At 36.0% G+C, this 24,034-nt stretch overlaps 1 protein-coding gene across 1 annotated transcript; it reads right to left on the bottom strand.

Moving 5' to 3' along the window:
* Nucleotides 1-554: 554 nt before the first annotated feature.
* On the bottom strand, nt 555-2,935 carry LOC132055889 (protein NRT1/ PTR FAMILY 2.11-like). Its single transcript, XM_059447899.1, has 4 exons — nt 2,695-2,935; nt 2,331-2,548; nt 1,688-2,247; nt 555-1,513 (listed from the first exon to the last, which is right to left on the bottom strand). Exons 1-4 carry the CDS (start codon nt 2,765-2,767, stop codon nt 607-609), a joined length of 1,758 nt encoding a protein of 585 aa, XP_059303882.1. The 5' UTR covers nt 2,768-2,935; the 3' UTR covers nt 555-606.
* Nucleotides 2,936-24,034: the final 21,099 nt, after the last annotated feature.

The raw sequence follows: 24,034 nt of genomic DNA, 5'->3' as shown, positions 1-24,034 counted from the left end.
ACATTACCATAATTGCAACAAAAATTTTGACTCACCCGAATCAATCAAGACTTTGAAAATTCCACAACAGTCCAAAAATTATGCACCAAAAACACAAAAAGAGAAAAGATGAAAGCATTACATGAACAAAATGCTTGAAAATATGGTTGCAGGATGCTTTGCATCTTTTAGCCTCACTAAGATGAGTATTTATAATATTATTAGTGAAGAAGAAAAGACTGCCAAATAATAATGAGATTAATTCTTCGGCTGAATACTGACTCCTCTGTTTCTAAACTGAAACGTTTAGCAATTTATCCTAATTAATTAATCTATGATTAATTGTTCAATGCACTCTTTCAGCTTTCCTAATTATGTATAGCAATGAAAAGACTCGCACGTAATGTTGATTAATGTAATTTATTGCTGCTCTTGAATGTGTAATTAACCTTCATGTAATTTAAATAGTAGTATTTAATATTTAATATTTTTATTTACTACATTTTAATTTAGTACAAGGGTAAAATTGTAATTTGACTTTGATGATAGGAGCTTCCCACTCTTAATATAATATGATTTATATTTAAAAGATGAATAAGAAGAAGAAGAATATGAGGAAGTGTTTAATCAAACTAAGGGTTTTGTGGGTTCTAATTTATCAATGGCTACTTCAAGATTGTGATCATTTTGTGTTCCCTTGTACTTATACCACTTGGCACATATTAAGAAGTACCCAAAATCTAAAACCTCCAAACCAGCAACTAAGTAGTAAAAATAATCCAATTTCCCCTTGTTTAGATCCTCTGCTAACCAATTCTCTGTATCTGATGTTCTTGTTGTCCTGTGAACTATTGATATCAACAAGCTACTCATGTAACTAGCCAATGCAAATCCACAAAACAAAAATGACCCTGCAAAGCTCCTCATGTTTTCAGGGAATTGCTTGTAAAAAAATTCAACTTGGGCTATGACAGTGAATGCTTCAGAAAGACCTGCAAGAGCTAGTTGAGGTATCAGCCAATTAGCAGACATGGCTGAAATTTCGCCTCGTCTTGGTTCAATGCCTAGTGTTGGATGCCCAAGCGCTGTGTTCCTTCTTCGTGTTTCCACTACAGCTGATACTAGCATGGTGAAAATTGCAATAACTAAGCCGATCCCCATTTTTTGAAGGATCGTTATTCCAGCTTCTTTCTTGGTGATTTTTTGGAGGAATGGGACGATCATTCGATCATAAATTGGTATCCAAATACTCATGCTCAACATGGAGAAGACCGCGTAAGATGCTGCTGGGATCTTGAAATTACTACCATTCCAAAGGCGCCTGTCGCTTTGCAGAGTTTGAAAGACTACATAAGTCTGCATTTGGACTAGAACAATGTAGTATACCAAACCTGCTATCCATATTGGGAATACTCTTACAACACATTTCACTTCTTCCACTTGTTGAATGCTGCAAAGTCTCCATGGATTGGCTGCTGATCCATCTTCTTTTATTTGGTCTTCTTGGGTTAAAATAGATGCTTTATTCAAGAACCTGTATAACCATAATTTTATAGACAGGGGGTTAAAAAATAGGGTAATTACATATAATATACATAAATATACATATAATATACCTAATCAGAGTATAGTCCCAGAAATTAGATACTAATGGTAAAGTAAAACTGGCTCTTAAATTAAAAGGTCTATGAGGGTAATTCTTTATTACCTAAATTGATTTGTGTAAGGAAGTTGAGAGTTGATAGTCTTGATAGAAATATGATTGAACAAGGTATTTTGAGATCGTTCTGGTAACTTTAAGCGCCTTTTCTTTATTGCAGCTACGAGCACTTGCACCATACTTGTCAAGGGGCTACCCTCAGGTAAAATCATGACATAAATTTTGGTACCAACGAAGAAGAAAACGCATGACAAGAACATTAGAAATGTTGGAATAGCCAATCCGATAGCCCAATTGATGCTCGACTGAATGTAGACAATGACAGTCAACGATACCATCATGGCGAAAGTGAAGGTGAAGTAGTACCAATTGAAGAAGCTGTTAATTCCCCTTCTTCCTGATTCTGTGTTGGGATTGAATTGGTCTGCTCCAAAGGCTAAATTGCATGGCCTAATGCCACTAGCTCCTATTACTAGTAAGGCAAATCCACATAGTAAGAAAGCTAGTTGCCCTGTAGTTGGTTCAAGGCAAATGCTATTTTCTGCAGTTCCACAGTGAGGAGGATGCAGTTTTGATATTGCAGCTGTTAGCGCTAATAACAACATGCCCTGTATGCATAAATATAGTCAATTTTTTTACCATGAATTGAAACTTAAAATCAAAGCATGTTATGTTTTTTTATTTTTTGTACCGTGAAAGAAGATATAGAAGCCATTCCCAATGTCTTGTAGCGACCCAAATAAGTGTCAGAGAGGAAAGCTCCAAGCAAAGTTCCAAAATTGCAAGTTCCATTGAAGACGTTAATGAGGTTAGTAGCAGTAATTGACTTCATGTTGAAGACAGTTGTTAAGTAAACCAAGAGATTCGATGAGGTTCCAATCGTCCCCAGTTTCTCAAAGGTCTCATTTCCTGCAAAATTTTCACATAAATAAAACTCAAATAAGAGGCCTCTAACATTTTAATTTGTTGTTATAAATTCTACAGTTTATGTTATAGTATTTGGAATGAAATTATACTGCAGTATAATAGTAGTACCACTTCATATTGGAATTTACCTATAATGAAGGGCATGGCCTTGATTCCACCATACTTGGGTTCCTCTCTTGCAGGGACCTTATCCACTTCCATAGCTTCTCGTCGTGAAGTTTATAAGATCCGATAGTTTTTTATTTTTTACTTGTTTTTTTTTGCAGCTCTTCTAACTATATTTAGCTAGGCAAAGCCACAATTATATCAAAGCACAATTGGTTTTCTTAGTTTCTTGCTAGAGCTGAAGTACTTAACATAACGAGGAGAGTAATTTATAGGGAATGGCTATATGTCAAGTTGAAGTAGTTCCCAAAATTCTTGATCTCTCTCATTATTGGAGGACAACCGACATCACACATTTTTTGGCTTCGTCTAAGCTGCATTTTGTACCACACGCAATATTTTTCACCTTTTAGGTGTATTTTGTTTGAAGGAAAACTTACTTCATGTTTGGTTACATTTAGATATTTGGCAAATTATTTTCCTTCAAGTCGCAAAACTGATTTTTCAAAATGTACAGTGTAATAAGTCACCATTTTCCGTGTCCAAAATAGCAAGGCACTGCACTCCCGCGTCAAGTGGCCAATTTATGTGTAAAAAAAGGTCACGTGAACCCACGGTCACCTGCTTAAACTCACTATATTATGTATATAATTCTTTACATATATCTAGTAGTATTATCTTTTGGCACTCATGCTACAAAAGGCTTAGTGGTGCATTTAGTTGTAAGCTAAGTTATTTACCTAAAGGTTCAAGAATCGATCCCCATTTGATGCATTTTTTTTTCTTTCTTTAATATTTTACCTATCTTCTAAAAATCATATATTCACCTCTGTCTGCGTGGCACATATATGTCCATTGCTGCTTCAAACCCACATCCACAGATTTTGCACCTGCCTATGAATTTAAGTTTTTTCTAAAACAAATTAGGATGTATATTGATTGTTGTACTTCTTTGATATGGTTCAGTAAATAGGAATCTTAGTTATACAGTAATTAAACATTAGAAGATGTTGAACAATAATATAAAGTTACAATAAAAAATCAAAACTGGTTAGAATTCAATATTTTATAATTTATTTACTTAATGTTTAATAAGATTTGTCGTCAAAATTATATAAGAATAGATTTATTAAATTTAAAGTGTCTAATTAAAATACGTTTTGCGTTATTGTAGAGAGAAAAGGACCAAAATAGTACATTATCTTTGAGTTTGAACCTAAAATCATACATGTTCTTTCACATGGAGCACTAATAGTACATTATGTTTTCCATAGTTTTGCGCACTTTTAGTCAAACTCCCAAATATCTTTTTTAAAATATAACGGAAAAGGGCAAAAATGCCCTTGAACTTTTAGAAAAGATATAAAAATACCCTTTATTCAAGCCTATTTTGCTAAAACTACCCCTCAATTCAACTTTTTTGGCCGATTTATGTCCTTAGACTAACTGACAACACTAATTTTTTTTTTTCTTTCAAAATCAAAAACTAGATTTTTATAAAAATCGAAAAAAATTAAATTTTTTTATGGGAAAATTCGTGTTTAAAAAAAAAAAAAAACCAGAAAATTGTCTTTTTTTAAATCTAGAAGAAAATTATGGAGTATTAGTTTTGCACATTTTACTTTAAAAAACAATCAGTTTTTCAGATTTAAAAATTGAATTTTCTAAAAAAAATGGGGTTGCCACCCGTTAAAAAAAAGTTTTCCAAATTTAAAAAAATTCCACATGTTTTAATGAAAATCCAATTTCGTTTTTATATTTATATATATATATATATATATATATATATATATATATATATATATATATATATATATATATATATATATATATATATATATATATATATATATATATATATAAAAAAGGCTTACTACATTTGTTTTTTTAAAAAAACGGGTTTTGAAAAATTATTTTTCCTTATTCTACAAATAACGATTTTTCAGATTTCTTTTTAAAAAAATAAATCAATTTTCCAAAGAATAAAATGTCATGTGTAATTTAAATATTTTTTTTAAAAAAAAATTAGTGTTGTCCGTTAGTCAAAGGAATAAATGAGCCAAAAAGTTGAATCGAGGGGTAGTTTTAGCAAAATAGATGAATAAAGGATATTTTTATACCTTTTCTAAAAGTTCAGGGGCATTTTTGTTCTTTTCCATTAAATTTCTAAAAAAAATATTTGGGAGTTTGACTAAAAGTGCACCACTTATGCAAACATAATGTACTATTAGTGCTCTATGTGAAAGAATATGTATGATTTAGGTCCAAACCCAAAGATAATGTAATATTTTGATCCTTTTCTCTCATTGTAGACATGGATGCCATTCCACCTATTTTCTTGTGCAGAGCGTTAAAAAGAACGGTCTAGAGAATTGTGGAAAACATCAATAAATTTATGAGATTTTGGTGTTCGATATGGAGGAAAATGTTTTCTAAGAAAAATGTTTTTCTGGAAAATAAGTGAATTTCTACTTATTTTTTCATGTTCGTTTGGGTAGTAAAAAAAAAAGTGAATTTCTTACTTATTTTCTCATGTTCGTTTGGTTGGTAGAAAATATGTTCTGAAAAATACCTACCCAAGCCCCACCAAATCTACCCCAATGCTACCACCTCATGCCATACCAACCCCCTCACTCACCCACACCACCCCCCCCCAACCTTAACAATTTTTTTTTTTCTAAATTTTCTATACCACCACATTCCCCCCTCCCCCCCCCCCCCCCCCGCCCTCAAAACCCCGCCCAACCCCGATTTTTTTTTTTTTTTTGAAGTTTTAAATTTTCTTTTCTGGATTTTCTAAACCACCACATCCCTCCCTCCCCCCCCCCCCCCCCCCCCCCACCCCCCAAATTTTCTTTTCTAGGTTTTCTACACTACCACATTCCCCTCCCCCCCCCCCCCCCCCCCCCCCACACACACACGGACACCCCCACCTCCCAAGAAAATTTTTAAAAGTTATTTTTATTTTTTATTTTTACACCACCCACCACCCCTTCCAAAAATTTTAATTTTTAACCACGCAAACTTTCAATTTTTATAAATTTTTTTATAAAGATAAGATTAAATATGAAATACAAAATTCGGGAGGCGGTAAGGGGTGCGTGCGGGGGGTGGATGTAGAGAATAACAAAAGAGAACTTTTCAAAGGGGTGAGGGTGCAGGAATGATTGGGGTTTGGTAGTCGGGTGGTTGGTAAAATGCGATTTGTGGACTTATTTTCCCTACTTTGATTAGGGAAGTCATTTTTTCCATTTTTAAAGAACTTATTTTCCGAAGGAAAATATTTTTCAAAATTTTTGACCAAACGAACATGAGAAAATTAGAAAACACTTTCAGGAAATGTTTTCCTCCATGCCGAACAAACCCTTTGGGTGAGTTAATGTTTTAATTTTCCTTCAAATTAATATTCGAGCCTCTAATCTTGTTAGCAACCCAAATAGCTTTGGCTAGTTGCAGGCGGTACAACCAACATGTGTTGCCTCTCATCTCTTATTAGTACGTCTTAAATAGTTTCAATACTATCATACAAATAGTTCAGTAGTTTCTATAGGAATTAAGTTAGGGTGGGCCTTCGGTTCTTCGGTTCGATTTTTTCAAAGTTTGGTTTGATTTTTCAGTTTTGATTTTTTTAAAGTTTCGGTTTTCCTAATTCTATTTTTTTCAGCATGGGCTGAAATTGGTTAATTTGATTTCTGCTTGTAAAATTAGGGATGACCGTTTTTATCAATTAATACTAACAGCTGCAAACTGTTTTCAAAAAGTAATATCATTTTGTAATATTTTACTAATAGAGTTTTCAGAGAAGATTTTATGAAAGAGTTTTGGGTAAAACTATTTTTTTAAAACTAGTTTTGGGTAAAACTACTTTTGAGTTAATCTTCCAAAATCATATTTCAAAAGCCTTGTGCAAAACACTGTATTTTAACTTGGTTCCATGCCTCTTTCCTGCGTAGCTTATCTGTTCGTTTGCATCAGACAAAATTCAATTGAGTTTTCAGTCTGCTAAAAATCAAATCATATTTGTTTTTAGGATGCCCTGTATTTTTTTGGCTACTTTGACACAAACACTAGCATAATAATTTAAAATCAGTAGCAGCAGCCAGCAACATCAAAATCAGTAGCATAAAAACACTAGTAGCAGCTGCTAGTAAATTTTCGATTAAACCGAAATATCGAAGAACCGGTGACCCGGAACCGAACACCGGATTTGTTATAAAAAAAACCGTAACCGAATTGAAACCAAAAAATCGAATTAATTCGGTTCGGTTCAATTTTTTGGTTTTCTGTGTTTATGCCGAGCCCTAGAATTAAGTAGAGAATTAAGATGTAACGTAATGATACCCCTTGATGTGACAAGCAATTTGATACATAAAGAATTATGGCAAACAATAGTTGTTGATTGACCCAGACCGAAACCGAAAAATCGAATTAATTCAGTTCGGTCCGATTTTTTGATTTTCGGTGTTTATGTCGAGCCCTAAAATTAAGTAGAGAATTAAGATGTAATGTAATGAGACCCCTTGATGTGACAAGCAATTTGATACATAAAGAATTATGGCAAACAATACTTGTTGTGGCGAAGCAATAAATTTCATTAAGGGTACTCAACTTTTATAAACATAGATTACATCAAGCTTGTGTTTCAAGTCAAGGCGATTCGGCCCTTGCATTTATAATGCATTTTACTATATTTTATATTGTAATATACATATATAATAAGTAAAAATATTGAGCAAGGGTTATCATATAAACCCCTTTGCTTCAATGTGGCTCCGCCAATGGGTCAGGGCATATCTACACCACAAGTTACGAGTCCGGCAGAATTAGTAATCTTGGCTCAAGTTGTGTATTGCATTAAAAATTCTTTTAATATGTGTAAATTGGCTATCCCAAATCCAATCGTTGTCTAATCCCAAAAAATCAGAGTACGCATAAACTTAAAATTCTAGATCCTCATGTGTGCATCCAGCATAGTAGACTAATTACGCTACCCAAAGTGTATGGGCATGTTACACCCCGTAGGTTCGTACGTGAAAATTTATAAGTGTTGGACGTTCTAAGTATGGATACTGGAGTACCCTTCAAGGATATATGATATCATACGAACTAATCCTATGGTCATGACGGTTTACGTTCATATAATAAGCTATGAGAAACTCCGGGACCAAGCAAATCGAAGAAAATAAATTTGTCGAAAATTTGAAAAAAGTTGATAGAATTTTGGGTCAACTTTAGAGGGGTATATCTCGTAGTATATTAAGAGTTTTAAGGTGTTTCAAAAGCCTAAAATGAAGTTCGTCGAGTCTAGTTTTCAACACAACAAACCGCTCGTCGATACGATATCAGAGAAGAGAATTATGGACGTTACAAGTTCAGCTGACATAGCAGAAACATGTACTACAGTACTGCTACAGTGATCCGACCCGAATTTGAACCAATATAAAAGGGGCTTGCCCTCTCTTTTTTCAGCCAAAAATTTCTTCCAAACAATTCCAAAATGCTCTAGAAAGTTCCCCAATTCTCAAACCCAAATTTCAAGCCTAAATCAACGATAATTTAAAAAAATAAACAATGTCAACGTATAGTGCGAGTATAGAATCGTATAGCGACGCGTGTGTTCAAGTTTAAGGTGAAAAAAGTGAAGATGTAGCATTTATATTATCGAAGTAAGGTATGAATCTCCTATTATTAATGTTTATTTTGATTTATTTAAAGATAAAAGCAATGTCAAAAAGCCGTATAATAGTTTTGTTGGGGGCCATACGGGATAAATATCATACGGGATGTTTATGGAGTATTTTGGTGTTGAGAATATTATGATTAATGTTGGTATTGATGTTGTTGTTGTTGGTTGTTGAATTACTATTTTGGGCTAGGCATATAAACAGGGAGATGTCATAAAATTTTATATTCTAGAAAGATTTATTTGGAGGACTAAGACAAGCATTGTCTTGTTAAAGTTAAGGCGACCAAAAAGGTATGTTATGGCTAAACCCTTTCTTTCTAAAGGCATGATTCTTTCTGTCACGACCCGAGCTACGGGCCATGATGGGTATCCGGGGCTAACCACCGAACACCGCTCATTCTACTACTCATCTGCTCTCATTCATACTGTACTCATAATCATAGAAAGCTATTAGCATTTGAAACATATTTACTTTTATAAACATAAGCCGTTTGGCTATCAAAATGATGTATACATATATATACATGCATATACATGAAGACTATGGGACCATGCTACCCAACCGCATATCTACGAGCCTCATATTAAAAAAAAGCATATGTCGCGGACAGACCCCGTCGTGCCCAATCATGAATATTTACATATATGTACCAAAATAATTGTCACGACCTAAATCATGGATGCGGGCACCCACACTTTCCCTCCCCGCGGGCGAACCCTTCCAATAACTACCTTAATATGATACAACATGCGGAATAAATACTTTTATTATAAGAAATTCCCAAAATCTGGTCTAGACTCATACAAGAGCTTCTAAGAAGTTTACAATTTGAATAGATAATGGACCAAACTGGATACGACTTGAAACCGTTTAAGGACAGAGAACAAAAAATCTAAGGAGAGACTCCGGGGTTGCAATGCTCACCCAAACGTCTTTGACGAATGCCTCGAAATTAGCCGCGAGACTCCGAACATCACTCGAATAACTCTACATAAAGAGTGTAGCAAGAGTAGTATGAGCACAACACTAGGCTCGTAGGTATCATAGGCCGACTAAGACTAGATAACGTATATAAAGGCAACAAGCAAGAAAAACATATAAACCAACAAGTACAAGTCAATATGAATCCATATCCACAGTAAAAGTCATCTTTTATGTTATAGCATCTAAACCCAATTGTGCCAAGTCTTAGTATAATCAATCCGAATCAAGACATCACGTAGTATCACAACAATCAACAGAACCAAGATATAATGCAATGCAATAATGTATGTAGGATGAATGCAATGCATATGCGCTTTGTACAACATGTCCTGACGAGCTTAACTCCACGTCTCTGCGATCACGACCTGGGGGGGGGACCCGCGAAGTCCATGTACCACTCGCTCGGAATATAACCTCGGATCACGAGCACACTCTCACGATCCCGGCAAAGACCTCGGCATCGGACACTCCATCGTTCCCGCAAGAAACCTCGGGCAACAAACACTATCTCTCTTTTACCCCCTCCCAAGCAAAGACCCTGAGGCTACACTCTCTCACATATCATCATTAGTGCCATAACCATGCATATATCAATGTATCATGGAAATGCATATGAGTATGATGAAATGTAATGTTAAAAACCAATTCAATCCGAAACGGTACCGCACATGGAATACAAGTAATAGGCAATAAGGCTACACAAAAAGCCACAATGGAATCACCATTCTCATCTCCATATCAATCAAGTAAAACACCGCAATATCATAGCCATGATATATCATTAGTCACGTATACTCAATGTCTCAAGTGGCAACGAGCACAAAAAAAAAAAAATAGATCAAGATAAGTCAACAACACAACGGGATGTGTAGCCCCCAAATCATACAACAAGGTCCAACCTAAGAAAATATCTAACCCAACTTGATACCCGCAGGTTTATATGCATTCTCCGACAATATCATCTAAACATACGCTTCGCTAATCAAAGTCTCACCATAAGGTAAACCGTAACCTACCTCAATGCCGAATGTGTGTCACGAACTCCCATGCCAAAGCTTTTTCCTTCGAAGTGCTTCCGATCGGACAAGGTCTTTAGTGCTTATTCGTCACACAAGATGTGTACGCTACCCAATAATACTTCAACCTATATTAAGACGCCAACAACTATGGTTAAGCTACTGGGAGATTCAAACGTATTCTAACGTTAGTAACTCCTTTCTAGATGTTTAGGCGATGTTTTTCTCTGTATCTAAACCAACCACATACTACCAATACAACATCAATAATTATGTGTTCAATACCAATCCGGACAGCCCACACAATATTCTAAACATCCCATATTCATAACATGCAATAACGATTCACATACGGCTTCGACATTCTCAAGTTACTTTTAATAGTTTGTAGCCTTAACGTTTGTATGTAACAACTTATAACAGCCCATCCAACATAAAATATGATGTATACTCTTAACTTATAATTATTCTTTCCAACTTAATGAAAACACAAGTCCAAAACACAGTCCACTACCACAACATAAGTCTCTAACCGACAACATAACGATGTTCGGAATTCTTGCAAACGTTTACGAACATACTAAGCCAACCACATGCAATTTTTATACATCATTTCATGTCTTCTTTTCATATAATTTCAGTAAGTTATGACCAGCTATCCACACGACAAGTACAACATCAATTCATACGCAACTACGCTATATCGTCATTTTTATAATCCTTATAACAACTCACAAATGACTTTAGTTTCAACTCCAACCATTAAACACCTTCATTTCCATCATAAAATTCATGATAATAACAATCAAAATATCAAGTAAAAACAGTTCACTAACTTCTTCACAAAACAGTCCACACACGGCTACACCATGCTTCAACATCGCTCACATAAAATCATAGATTCAACCATTTTCATACTAACATAACTTCACCTTTAACCTTCCAATTCTTTTCATTCTTTTTACCATGAGATCTATGATAGTAACAACCATATTTATTAAAGAAAATCAGTCCATTAATTCCACCAAAACAAAGTCCCCTACGGCCAACTAACATTCCAACACCAACTTTCATGATTTTATGCACGCGATTCATGTTCAAGTTACAACCATACTTCAACATCAACACATATAACCCCATAACTACTATCATGTTCCAACATCAATACACCTTATTTCATGCATACAACTTATATTCACACATCTACATCACCCTTAATACTTGAAAAGAAAGTTAGATCTTACCTTGACAACTTGACTTCTCTACTTGGCTAGAGTTGGTGACTTGAGATGGAAAATGGTTCTTGTTGCTCCAAAGACTATCTTCACGTTTTAGGGACCTTCTAAAGGTTGAAACACCTTGGAAAATAATTTTTGGATCAAGACTCAAAGGGCTCAAAAATCAGCCCCTTGGCCGAATGCTCTCTCTCTAGGCTTAGGTTTTCTTTCTTTGTGTTGTAGTTGAAATGAATTGTGATGGCTGATTTCTTGGTCATTATTTGGTTCAACTTTGATGCCTACAAGTTGGTCACATGCTCCACTTATGGCATGATTCATTCCATTAACTTTTACACTTTAAATTTCCTAATTTGTTTTCTACAACTTGGAACAACCTCACCTTGTCTCTCCTTTCTTCTTTCTTTTCAATTGTTTACAAGACAATCTTATGTGTGTTGAATGATTCATGCACCACCCTTTGTCTATTGTAATCATGCCAAGATGGATGAGCAATATTTAATGTGAAATGATCCCTCCACCATGTTATGTCCTCCTAAAACAATGTATACTTTCATAAAGTAGTGGATGCTCAAATATTCAATTGTATGCTTCAACTTTTTCTCCTCAAAATTTTCAGCCCCTTTGAAATTTACATGTATATTTCTTCCAATTTATTTGTCCACAATATAATGAAAGTGTAGTGGATGAATCACATTTAAATGTATATTTGTATGTCTCCATAGTAGTCTTATTTAAGATGACTTTCAGTCATCTTTGGACATGGCATGTTAATGTTCATATTGGCTCATTGTTGCCACTAATTTTAACTTAACACCATGATTAAGTAGTTCCTAATTTCCATTAATGCTTCTATACCAAACAAAATTTGTAGATAAATTGTGACTTCAAACGAAATCGGAAGTTAAAGTCTCTACTTTGTAACGAGATAGTCTTAATTCAGCCCGACTTGAATCATCCATATCTCCTTATTCTGATATCATTTTGACGAGCTGTTTGTTGCGTTGCAAACTAGACTCGATGAACTTAATTTTAGGCTTTGAAACACCTTAAAACTCCTCATATACTAGGAGATATGCCTCCTACAATATAGGCTAAAATCGGGTCCGAGATTTTACCGAAATTGTTCCGATTCATTTCGTTTAACTTCTAATCCTCTTCCAACCTCATGTAACCTCTTATACATACATATACACAGTCATTTACATCCATAACAATTCATATACATGTCTCGAAGGGTCCGTAAATCACAATAACCATAGTAGAACTCACAATCCATTTCCACGAAACTCCAATCGAAAAAGTATATTCCTATCTTTTGTCCATCTTCTATATCATTACTAATAATCTCAAATACTTTAAAAGGTCACTCACATTACCTCATATACATACTCATAACGCGATTTCAAATCCTTTAGGTTACCTGTGTCACCTCGAGATACTTAAGACAACCATATTTATAACGATATTCTTACTAACTCGATTAACTTTCCATGAACCTTCTTAACTCATTCTTTCTGTTTTAATACAAGTAGAAAAGGATATTAGAGGAGTGTGACATTCTCCCCTCCTTTAGAACATTCGTCCTCGCATGTCAAATGAGGACTAAAACTCGTCAATTAAATAACCGAATCACCCGTTTACTAACCGAATTTATGAAAAGGGTGTTTTTCATTATGCCTAAAAGTGCTAAACGACCAAATGGGTCGTTACAATAATAATCAATCCCGAAAATGGAGTGCTCTTTTTTAATCAATAGCTCCTATGAGTCCGGATCACCTCGTTACTCGTGGGCACGAACAGGGTCCAAAAGAAAGGACGGAAAGACGAATATCGTACCGAATATGTAAGGCATAAACAAGAATAAGACATCAATGAAATAAGGAGGCATCAAATGAAGAGCAATAGTGTATACCGAATCATAAAGGAAACTAATTATACTTTCATACTCATCATCATATCATATATATAAATGTATAGTCGCCCTACCACGTAGGTACGGTGTGATAATCAATAACATTAACATTAGCATTAGCTGCGTCAAGTGCCCAGTGCCTCCCGCGGGTATCATCTCATGCCGCCTACTAGTGGTAATACGCCCATGCCAGCCAGCGGGTGATTGCCGACCATATGTTGCGCGGTGTGATATCATCATGTACTCATCATAGTATGCTTATCATAATATACTTATCATAACTCATCATAATACATGCATAGAGACTCATAGATAATCTCTATCGGGGTGACGTAAGGTCGTGGACCCCCGACTTCATTATGGAACATTCATTGTATCCCGCCCCTTGAAGGAACAACATAAGGTGAGTGTATATAATGATCAACATCAATGGACTATGGGTAGCTTCATTAGCTTAATTGGAACATCATATCATAGACTATGGCATCTCTAGACTTAGCTCGTCATTATCGTTATCTTAATCGTAGCATATCTCTTATCTCGTGTGGCTATTCATGAACAAGGACTCATAGTCTTCTTGAAGATGGAACATTCATAAGAAAGAGGAAATTCATGCCATAGGGTATGAAAGGGCTAGCCTCACATACATTTATCGCTTAACTATTCTATTGCTTGCTCGTTCTCCTTTAATGCTCACGTCTTTACCTTCAAGGGAATTCGTGTCATCATTAGCTAAACAATCATGAAAACGTACTTGCTAAATCTAGCGAAATTTGGGCAGCATTTCCTTTGTTTATACTACTTTCCTCCATATTCCATATCAACTCCCAACATTTATAACAAAATCACAATATTAAGATGAGTATCTAATTACATTGCCCACAATTCATAATTTCACTACAATTCTCCATAATCATGACCAAAGTCCATTATCGCGTTCTTTCACATATAATACTCATTCCATGTTTTAAATATCATTTATAACGCATTTATAACCTCAACATGTCCAATTTCATGATTCAATCCCACTACTACCCATTAATGACACTATTCACACATTTATGGCCCATTTTCTATACCCTTCTACAATCCATATGTTTCAACTTATAAATACTTCAAACAATATAGAAAGATCATGAAACTCACCTTAGATGATGGAGGGATAAGCCTTGAATGGTGATACACCTTTTTGCACCAAAACCCTATTTCATCTCTCTTGGAATTTCTTGATTTGAATGACTTTTAATGGGTTTCATACACTTGATTCTACTCAATTCTTGTTGTTGATCTTTGATTTCTATTGTTTTCTCATGGATGAAGTGTTTGGAATATTCTAGAGGTTTCTTGAGTTGTGGAGGAGTGAAGATGAAATGAAAGAGAGGTCCTTTATATTATTTGAGTTCAGGCCCGACCAGATTATACGGACCAACATACGGTCCGTATGTTTTACGGGGCCGATGTCTGGCCGTAGATCTAGTCCAGTGAAGTATGCTCTACTGGGATGAATCTACGGTTGGACATACTGTCCATACATTTTAGACGGCCAGTATGTCTGGCCGTAGGTTTGCCCAGTTTTCCGAGAATTGTTTCGTCGACTCGTTTGATCTCCTATCCTTATAGAACCTTCTTAACACTTGTTTATCACTTCAATACCAATCTAAGGGACATTATAACTCTTCCTTAGGGCATCATTTATACACCATTAACTCAATGCTCGTAATTCTTATCCATTACTCAACACATGGCTCACTTCCCTTAACAACTTTCTTTCCTTAACTCGAATGTCTTTAGAAATCTTAATTAGGATCATCAAATACTATTTCTTACTTGTCCAAACCTCGTATACATCATACCCCTCGCTCGTCTATTCACTGTACGCTAACGGAGAATTTTCCAAGGTGTAACACTTTCGTTATAAACCTTTGTGCCATATCCATAATATCCTTGCCTCCACAAATGCTAGAAGCCTATGAATCTCATGATCCTTATGATATTATTCGAGCTTATTCATGATCTTCGAGACTATTCTTTGTGATTAATCGCACCTCATAATACTTGTTCTTTCGAGGTGAGATATAGCGATGACGGTTTTATTTTCAATGCTATCTAAGTTCATGATTCTCGAGACTCCCATGACATTGTCGACTTCACCTTAAGACAGTTGATCTTCTAAGGAAGGATATAGTGATAATGATAATGGTAATGATGATGTCGATTTCAGTTATGTATTTTTATGTATATGTATGTATGTATATACTCATTGCATCCCACTGATCAGTTGGGCATAACATCGAGTCCCGCAAGAGCCGAGTACGGATAACATCAAGTCCTGCAAGGGCCGAATACGGATAACATCGAGTCCCGCAAGGGCCGAGTACGGATATGACAGATGTATGTATAGTAAGTGATTGTGAATGCATATGTATGTATGTTGTGTATGGATGTGTATGAAATGTTTTTTCCGTAGACGAGCAGTTTACATGATAGAGATCTTAAGAAGAGTACGATATATAATTACTTACTTCATCTTATGTTATATTTATTCGATATCATACTATTATTCATGCCTTACATACTCGCAGACATTGCTCGACCGACGTCCCTTCGTGGACGCTCGTGTTCATGCCGCGGTGTAGATAGACGAGACGAGATCTTTCATCATAGTCGCTTCTTCGTGTCTCGGGTCTCGAGTGGGCTCCACTTCTTCCGGAGCATTACCGAGTCCGAGTCAGTATATGTTTTTTTGTGACAAGAGGGTATGTCGGGGGCCCTGTCATGACTTATATACTTCAATCATGTTTATAGAGGCTTTGCAGACAGTTCCTGTGTACAGCTTAGTCATAGTGTGACACTAGTAATGTCGGCATCACGAAGGATGTAAGTTGTAAGTTGGTTCGCTTGGTTTTCGCAAGGTGCTGGGTGCCAATCACGCCTTACCTAGGATGGGGTGTGACAGGGCAGTGTTGCGATCAAGAGCCTACTGGGAGCCACTTTTCCACAGTTCTTACTCTTTCTAAAGCCTAGAGTCTAGAGAACATGCTCCTTCAACTAACTTATGGAGCTTGTAGTCAACTATAAAGCATGAAGCATTGATGTTCGGCCTAAAAATGCATATATTTAGCTATTAGTTGCCTCACATTTTAGTACTTTTAATTGTCTTTTGAGTATTAATTACAATGAGTTCTGCTTAATATTATATTTTATTGTGTAGGAATAAAGAATTGAAAAATTGAAGAGATTTGGAGCAACATTGTATAAAATGTGGAAGAAAAAGAAAAGGAAGACAAAAGATTATAATGGAGAGAGGAGACAAAATGTAGAAACCAAGGAGACATCATGATGGCTGCAATGGTGATTAAATGATTAATGCAATAGCAATTGAGTTACACATTACAATTACATTACAGATGAAATTGAATTTGAGAATGAGAAGATACGTACTCCGAGAACAAAGCTGTGACACGCGCGCGCCACCGACGCGTGAAAACCGCCTCTAATTCTAATTTTGCCGTGGCGCGTTGCACCAGCGACGCGGGTGTGACGCGAGCCTTCTAATTTTTTCTGATCCGAGTGGGATTTGGTTTTTAAAAGTCCAAGCCTTTTAGTACCCTATAAATACATATTTTACACGGTTTTTACATAACTTTGGAAAATTTGAAACCCTTAGTTGTAACTTTTGACCCGCAGAGCTTCGAGCCGCCAAAGGAGGCCGTAGTTATAGTGGTTTTATCTTCTCTTCTCTATAATACTTATTTTGGCATTTTTATTCAGATGATTTGTTGTTTTTCCTCCATGTCTATGTGGAGCTAAACTCTTTAGTTCTAGGGTTTTGACACAAACATGAAAGTTGTTGTTTGATTATCGTTTCTATCTATTGATTTTCCATCTTTGGGTTATTTATCTATTCTTGGTCTTAATTGTTTGATTATTTGACGAAATAGTTGAGCACTATCTATGGCGTGTGAATTGAACTAGGGATAGGGAATTTGCATGCGTAATAAGAATAAATAGAGCTTGTTCGATATAATCGTTTCACTAATGAGGATAAGAATATACCCTTTAGCCTTGATTAGTTGAATACGGAGAAGTAAATGCGTTCTTGTTACCTCTGGCGACCATAGAAATATAGGCGTTATAGTAGCATCTACAGGCTTGTGAGCAACTCGGAAAATACTCATAAAGTTATAATTAACCCGTCAACTAGTAACCCATAGGTAGAACGATTTGAAGACTCAACTGGATTGTTAGTGGTCATAACCCTAAATCTAGGGGTGGGCGTTCGGTATTCGGTTCGGTATTTTTGAAGTTCGGGATCGGTAATTCGGTATTCGGTAATTGAAAATAGATACCAAATACCGAACTTTCAAACTTCGGTACCCGTAATCTCTGCACCCAGGTAAATTAAACTTCTCGATGCAGCAGATTGTGCAGAATACCATATCAAGTCGAAGTCAATCGTATTACATCATGTGAAATCCCACGTTTAAGGTGTCAAACAAGAAATTGATTAGGTTGAAGCCTTCATATACACACAATTTCATTAGGATATCGTAGGCAAGTACATTAACCGTCTTCTTTTAGCAATGCCATAAATGGGAAAGAGCAACGTAAATACAACTATCCTCGTTGCGAAAGCACGTTTCATTGTACACCTTCCATTACATTTGTTCTTTCAGAAGTATGGGGAGCGAGTAGATTCATTTCTCCTCCACCAATGAGCTAATCTAATAAATAATTAACTTTCAAGAGAAGGAGCTCAAACAATAAGCATTCAAGGATATTCTGCTAATCCTCGCATTTTCATATTTTCTTTTGTTATTTCCTCTATCGTTGATGCTTTCCTTTCCAAAATACTCAACTCCCCGAACCCGAAAATCACTACGTATCAATGTATTAAGTTTTCCTAATACTAATAACCGTACAATACAAGAATATAAGAAACGATATGAGAAATGTATATGTGTCTAACAAATCATGCCGGAATTTAAACATTTAACTTCAACTACTATGGAAGAGGTTCTAACGAAGCAGAAAAATAAAACTACCAGATATTAAACATGGAGGACAGGAACGGAAACTAAAACAAAAGAAAAATACTAAAGACCACATCGAAATCAAAACAGGATTGAAAAGCAGACGAAATGCTAAATTACATAGCAAAAACTACTTATCTAGTTTAAACGAAATTAAAACTAATCTCCGCTAAATCGAAAATACACACAAAACTAAATAAAAGCATTAAAGACAAGGAAGAAAATTACTTCCGTAGACGATTCCTGTGAATGATGATCACAAATTACATGGCGGATCAATACAACAAGTAAAGTGATCGTGTTGTTCAGTACCATGATCGCTGATTAGTGACTGTTAAAGAAGCAGTAAAGGAAACAAATGGCAAGGATTTAAAATGAAAAATGAAAATTCATAGCCTTATACCTCGAGGTATCAAGGGATTACAAATCAAGAACGAGGGAATCTTTCGAGCTATCGCCCATATCTAAAAAGAATTTAAAATGTGTCAACAATTAAACTAAGTAAAAAATATAAAAATAAAATACAAAACTCGAAAACATAACAATTTCAAGTTTCATAAGATCATTAAAATCTTCTTCAACCTTTATGGGATAAGGCTCATTTCGACGCCAATCTTGAAGACAAATAACAACGTTGCACCAATTTCGCAGTCAAAGAACTCCTAAACGAATCAAGAATACGGCCCCCGTGCTAAAGGCACATTCCGATGCCACACTAAAAATTGGAATTGCCAACACATCACGAGCCATCTCGGAAAGAATTTTATATCTAGGAGAATGAGCTTTCCACCATGACAAGATATCAAAATTGTCCTGATCATCATTCGGTTCTAGTTCTTCACTAAGATACTTTTCCAACTCGACTTACCACCCAAACTCTCGTACCATCTTGTTTGTTCCTCTTCATTTGGATCCTATTTCTCACTTTTGTTGATTTTGTGCTAGTGTTAGAGCTAGATGAATCCGATGTCTGACCCGATAAATCGCAGAGAGAAGATGAGCGTCGAGATGCATTAGAGAATTTTGCTACATACTCTTCAAACATAGATTTCATGTAAGTCACCACTTCATTTTTTATTTCACTCCCCTTTCATCTCCAAACATATCCTCAAGTGCGTCGCCAACATACTCAAGTTTGTTACGAGGATCTAAGATAGTGAGGCAATAAAAAGCACTTTATTCATTTTTTCAGAGCACCCCAATACTTGACAAACTTTTCTTGCATTTTTTCTCCCATTTTTGCCAAAGAAGGATCATCGTCTTCCATACACTCTCTCAAATGATTGTGAAGCTCAACTATATCTTCAAAGTGACCATTAGAAGTGACGAGAGTGAACCCGAAACCTTCTCGCTAGATCATAAACCTTTAAGAAATATTACCATATTTCTCACCTTTTGCCAATCATCACTTTCAAGTACACCCGCAATACTTCCATCTTCACAAACATGAGTAGCAAGATAAGTTGACAATCCAAAGATCTTCAAGATCAAACCTATCAAATGCACTCTCAAAATGTTGGCAAGGCATCCAACATTAAGTAGGTCGAATTCCACCGGTTGAAACATCTAAACATAATGACTTCTCATCGTCTATGTTTTTTAGTTCACAACATTCCGCAAATTTTCTAATCCTTCCGGCGATTGTCTAACATATTTCACCATTTGCCTAACACGTTTGATAGATGGACCAACTTCTTTCATGCCATCTTGCACAATAAGATTCAAATGCGAGCCATACATCTCACGTGAAGACGGTTACCACATTTCATGTTAGATCCCCAATTAACCATTTGTTTGGTAACTCTTTCACCATTTACATCATTTAAGCTTATTATCTGCGTTTATAGTGATTATTTTCTCCAATTTCCAATCAAGCAAACACTTACTAATACACGGCCATTTCGTCACCCTTATGACTAGTAACAACCTCGAAAGTTTAAAATTGTTTATTAAAGAGCCAATCACTATCAATAAAGTGTACCGTCAAACACATATAATTTATTCTCTCAGATAGAAGTCCATGTGTCGTGGTTAGACAAACCTCAAAAGATGTTTCTTTCAAATACTTCATAAACTTTTGTCTCTCTTCACCAAAAACTACATAACAATCCCTAATCAACGTTCTAATTTGAGGAACTCCTTAATAAAGGTTGGGTTTTTTTCATAAACTTTCTAAAAACCTTCCTTTTCAACAAAACGAAAAGGAAGCTCATCAAGGATTAACATCTCAACTAAAGCCCTCCGAGATACCTCTTGATCAAAAGTCCAAGTTGCCCCATCACCCGTTTCACCTTCTAATGGAAAGTTTAAATTTGATTGTTTGTACTTAGAATTGGAAGCGTTAACTTTATTTGGATTTTTAGAACAAGTTTTCAAATGTTTATTCACTCCACTTTGTTCCATTTTTAGTTGCATCGCCTAAGAGAACTTTACCACAATACTTGCACTTTGCTTTATTAATTCCATCTTCTATGAAGCCTTATCATAACGCTGCTGTGCCACATCTTGGTTCTATAATTTTCCTCTTCACAATAGCCATCGGATGTTGTTCAACTTCCTGTTGAATCAAGAGACTCAAGAAGAGGTGTGCTTGCACTAACATTGGTCGTTCGACTCTTGTTTCATCTTCCATCTAAACATAAAAGAGATTACAAAAGACATAAATCATGAAGGCTTCACATGTAATAACTTATTTTCTTTAACAAATATCTTTCTTTCTTTCTCTCTCAAATACTACTGCTATGGATACTATCCATTTATATCTTTCTCTCCCAAAAACAACAACAACGAAACATTGGAAGTGTAAAACAAAATCAAAAAAATACAATACGGAAGCTATTAAAGAAGCTTAAATTAGTGAATCTCACCATACGGAGGCAGGAATGTGAGCTGGTCAGAAACTAGTAATCGACTTCAAACGTTGTCGTTCACGCAAACAATGCCAGCGCCTTCTTAAAGGGGTGTTCGGGTCGGGTTAAGGGGTTTTTGGAGGCTGAGATGATACGCTTTTTGGAGAGAGATGAAACAAGTTAAGGGGTTGGGGGGATGCGAAGTGATAAGGATCGACGACGATGACGAGACGATGAGACGATGTCGATTACTTAGGATGAATAGAACCGATCGATGACGACGATGAAGGATTGAAGGTGAAGTGTTACCGTGTTGGGGGGACTTGTGGTCTTAGCCTCTGGGGGATTTTTAGTTACTGGGATCCGGGCCATTTCCGTCATTGATTTGGATTTCCAGATTTGGGCTATTAGCTATTGGATTTCCAGACTTGAAATGTTTTACAATGGGCCTAAAGGCTTTAGCCCCTTACTCCTGTACAGTATTGTTGGTAATTTAATTTCGGTATTCGGTATTTACCGAATACCGAACGGTATAATTGTAAATACCGAATACCGAAATCGAAATTCTAAATTTTATATTTCAGTACCGAATACCGAACCGAATTACCGAATACCGAATACCGAAATACCGAAATAGCCGGTTCGGTTCGGTTTTCGGTATTTTATGCCCAGCCCTACCTAAATCTATCTCTTCTCCGATAAAAATCCGCTCTTTCTTGGTTGAAGTTCATTATTTGCTTTCTCTATTTTTAGTTAGTTGATAATTATATCTTTGAATTTTATTTCTTGTTTAGACAATTAGTATTAGTTTAATTTAGTAAATAGTTAATCATAAGTCCCTGTGGGTACAATATCTGGACTTTAAAATCCTATATTACTTGTACGACCGCGTATACTTGCGTGTGCGTTTGGGAGTAACAAGTTTTTGGCGCCGTTATCGGGGACTTAGAAATTAACTGTTTTTCTAGATTAGACTTTTCCTTTTGTCTATTCAAGTTTTTTTTTTTTTTTTAATTATTATTTAGTTTATTTTTAATTTAATATTTTGGTTAGCTTTCTTGACATGGCATCTTGGAATAAAAATTGGTTGAATATTGGTTGTTCCTATTTTGGTGATCCTTGTCTGATTTGTGGAGGACCCCACTTGTGGCAACACTGTCAAAATATTTTCGGGAATGGGTTGTGTGCACCTTTCCAATCTTTTGAGTGGAATGTTTGTAATATATATGGTGGTCATGATGGTCATTGCAATGGTTGTCCTAACTCTTATTCCCCATCCCCGAGCCCCTATTATGATTCTCCTGTTATTTGTGATGTTAATAGGTGTAATGAAGTAGAGGATGCGGAAAGTCATGCTCGGGCTAGCGATATGATGAAACAAATAGGGGAGCAAATGATGGAGCATGATGCATTAATGAGAGAGCGAGTAATTACGAGATGTGGAAAGCTATAGAGAGGATTCGTGCCAAACTCATAGAGATTTGTGCCGAAACTTATAATGATTTGCAAGTTACGTACTTAGCCAATACCCAAGACGAACCTCAAACAGAAGAAGAGAGCGAGTTCCTGCAAGGAGATAACTTTGAAGAAGTGGAGATAGTGAGCCAATCTTGGCTTACGAAACAAGATCAACAAATGAAATTTCATGGGTTTCTCCGTGATGGTCTTACAAACATGGCTACACAATTGATAGAGAGCAGAACTGAGCTCAGACAAGAGATAGACCAATTTGGCTTAGATATCTATGACCTACAGGCTCAAATAAATAAAAAAGTTGAGGCGTCTGATGCCCAACCACCAATTGTTGTGGATACTGGCCAACTTGTGGAGCAAATAGAGGCATTCCAACCATTCGATCGCATCTTTGTTGATGATGTCATTGTTGAGGAGGTGTGTGTGCGAAGATGTCAGAAGTAATGCAGTTTTAGAGTTGGGGCGTGTTGGCCCTCATTCTAAATATTTTTCTATATTATGTTTGGTTGGCGACATGGAAATCGAGCCTTTCAAGCTTTTGGGGAAATGTACAAATGAATTAAGCGACAAAGGTATGTGAGGCTAATCCTTTCTTTCTAAGGCATGAGTCCTATGGCATGAATTTTCCTTCTTTCCTATGAATGTCCCATCTTCTAGAAAGCTATGAGTCCTTAGTCATGAAGGACCATGAGAGAGAGATATAAGCACAGAGGGATAATGATAATGACAGGCTAAAGTCTAGAGATGCTATAGCCTATAATATGATGCTCCATGTATAGTCTATTGATGTTGATCATTGTATACACTCACCTTATGCTTGTTCCTTCAAGGTGAGGTAGAATGCTTAACAAATGCTCCATAATGAAGTCGGGGGTCCACGACCTTATGTCACCCCGATAAAGTATGATTATCTATGAGTCTCTGTGCATGTATTATGATGAGTTACGATGGGCATATTATAGTGAGCATATTATAATGTGCATAACATAATGAGCATGTTGAATGAGATATGACGATATCACACCGCGCCTATACTATCTGGCAAACAGCCGCCAAGGCGGGCCTCTAACTAGAATACTGAAGTTATAAGGACGGGACAGGACCCCGCCAAGCCCTAAATATGTACACAAAAGAATATAACAATAGGCTGCACCTCCTGAGTAGTGGGGTG

The sequence above is a fragment of the Lycium ferocissimum genome, chromosome 5 (genome assembly GCF_029784015.1).
Source record: "Lycium ferocissimum isolate CSIRO_LF1 chromosome 5, AGI_CSIRO_Lferr_CH_V1, whole genome shotgun sequence".
In the NCBI taxonomy this organism is placed as follows: domain Eukaryota; kingdom Viridiplantae; phylum Streptophyta; class Magnoliopsida; order Solanales; family Solanaceae; genus Lycium; species Lycium ferocissimum.
The sequence above is the reverse complement of the archived record's forward strand: the minus strand, read 5'-3'. Positions and strand labels throughout refer to the sequence as shown.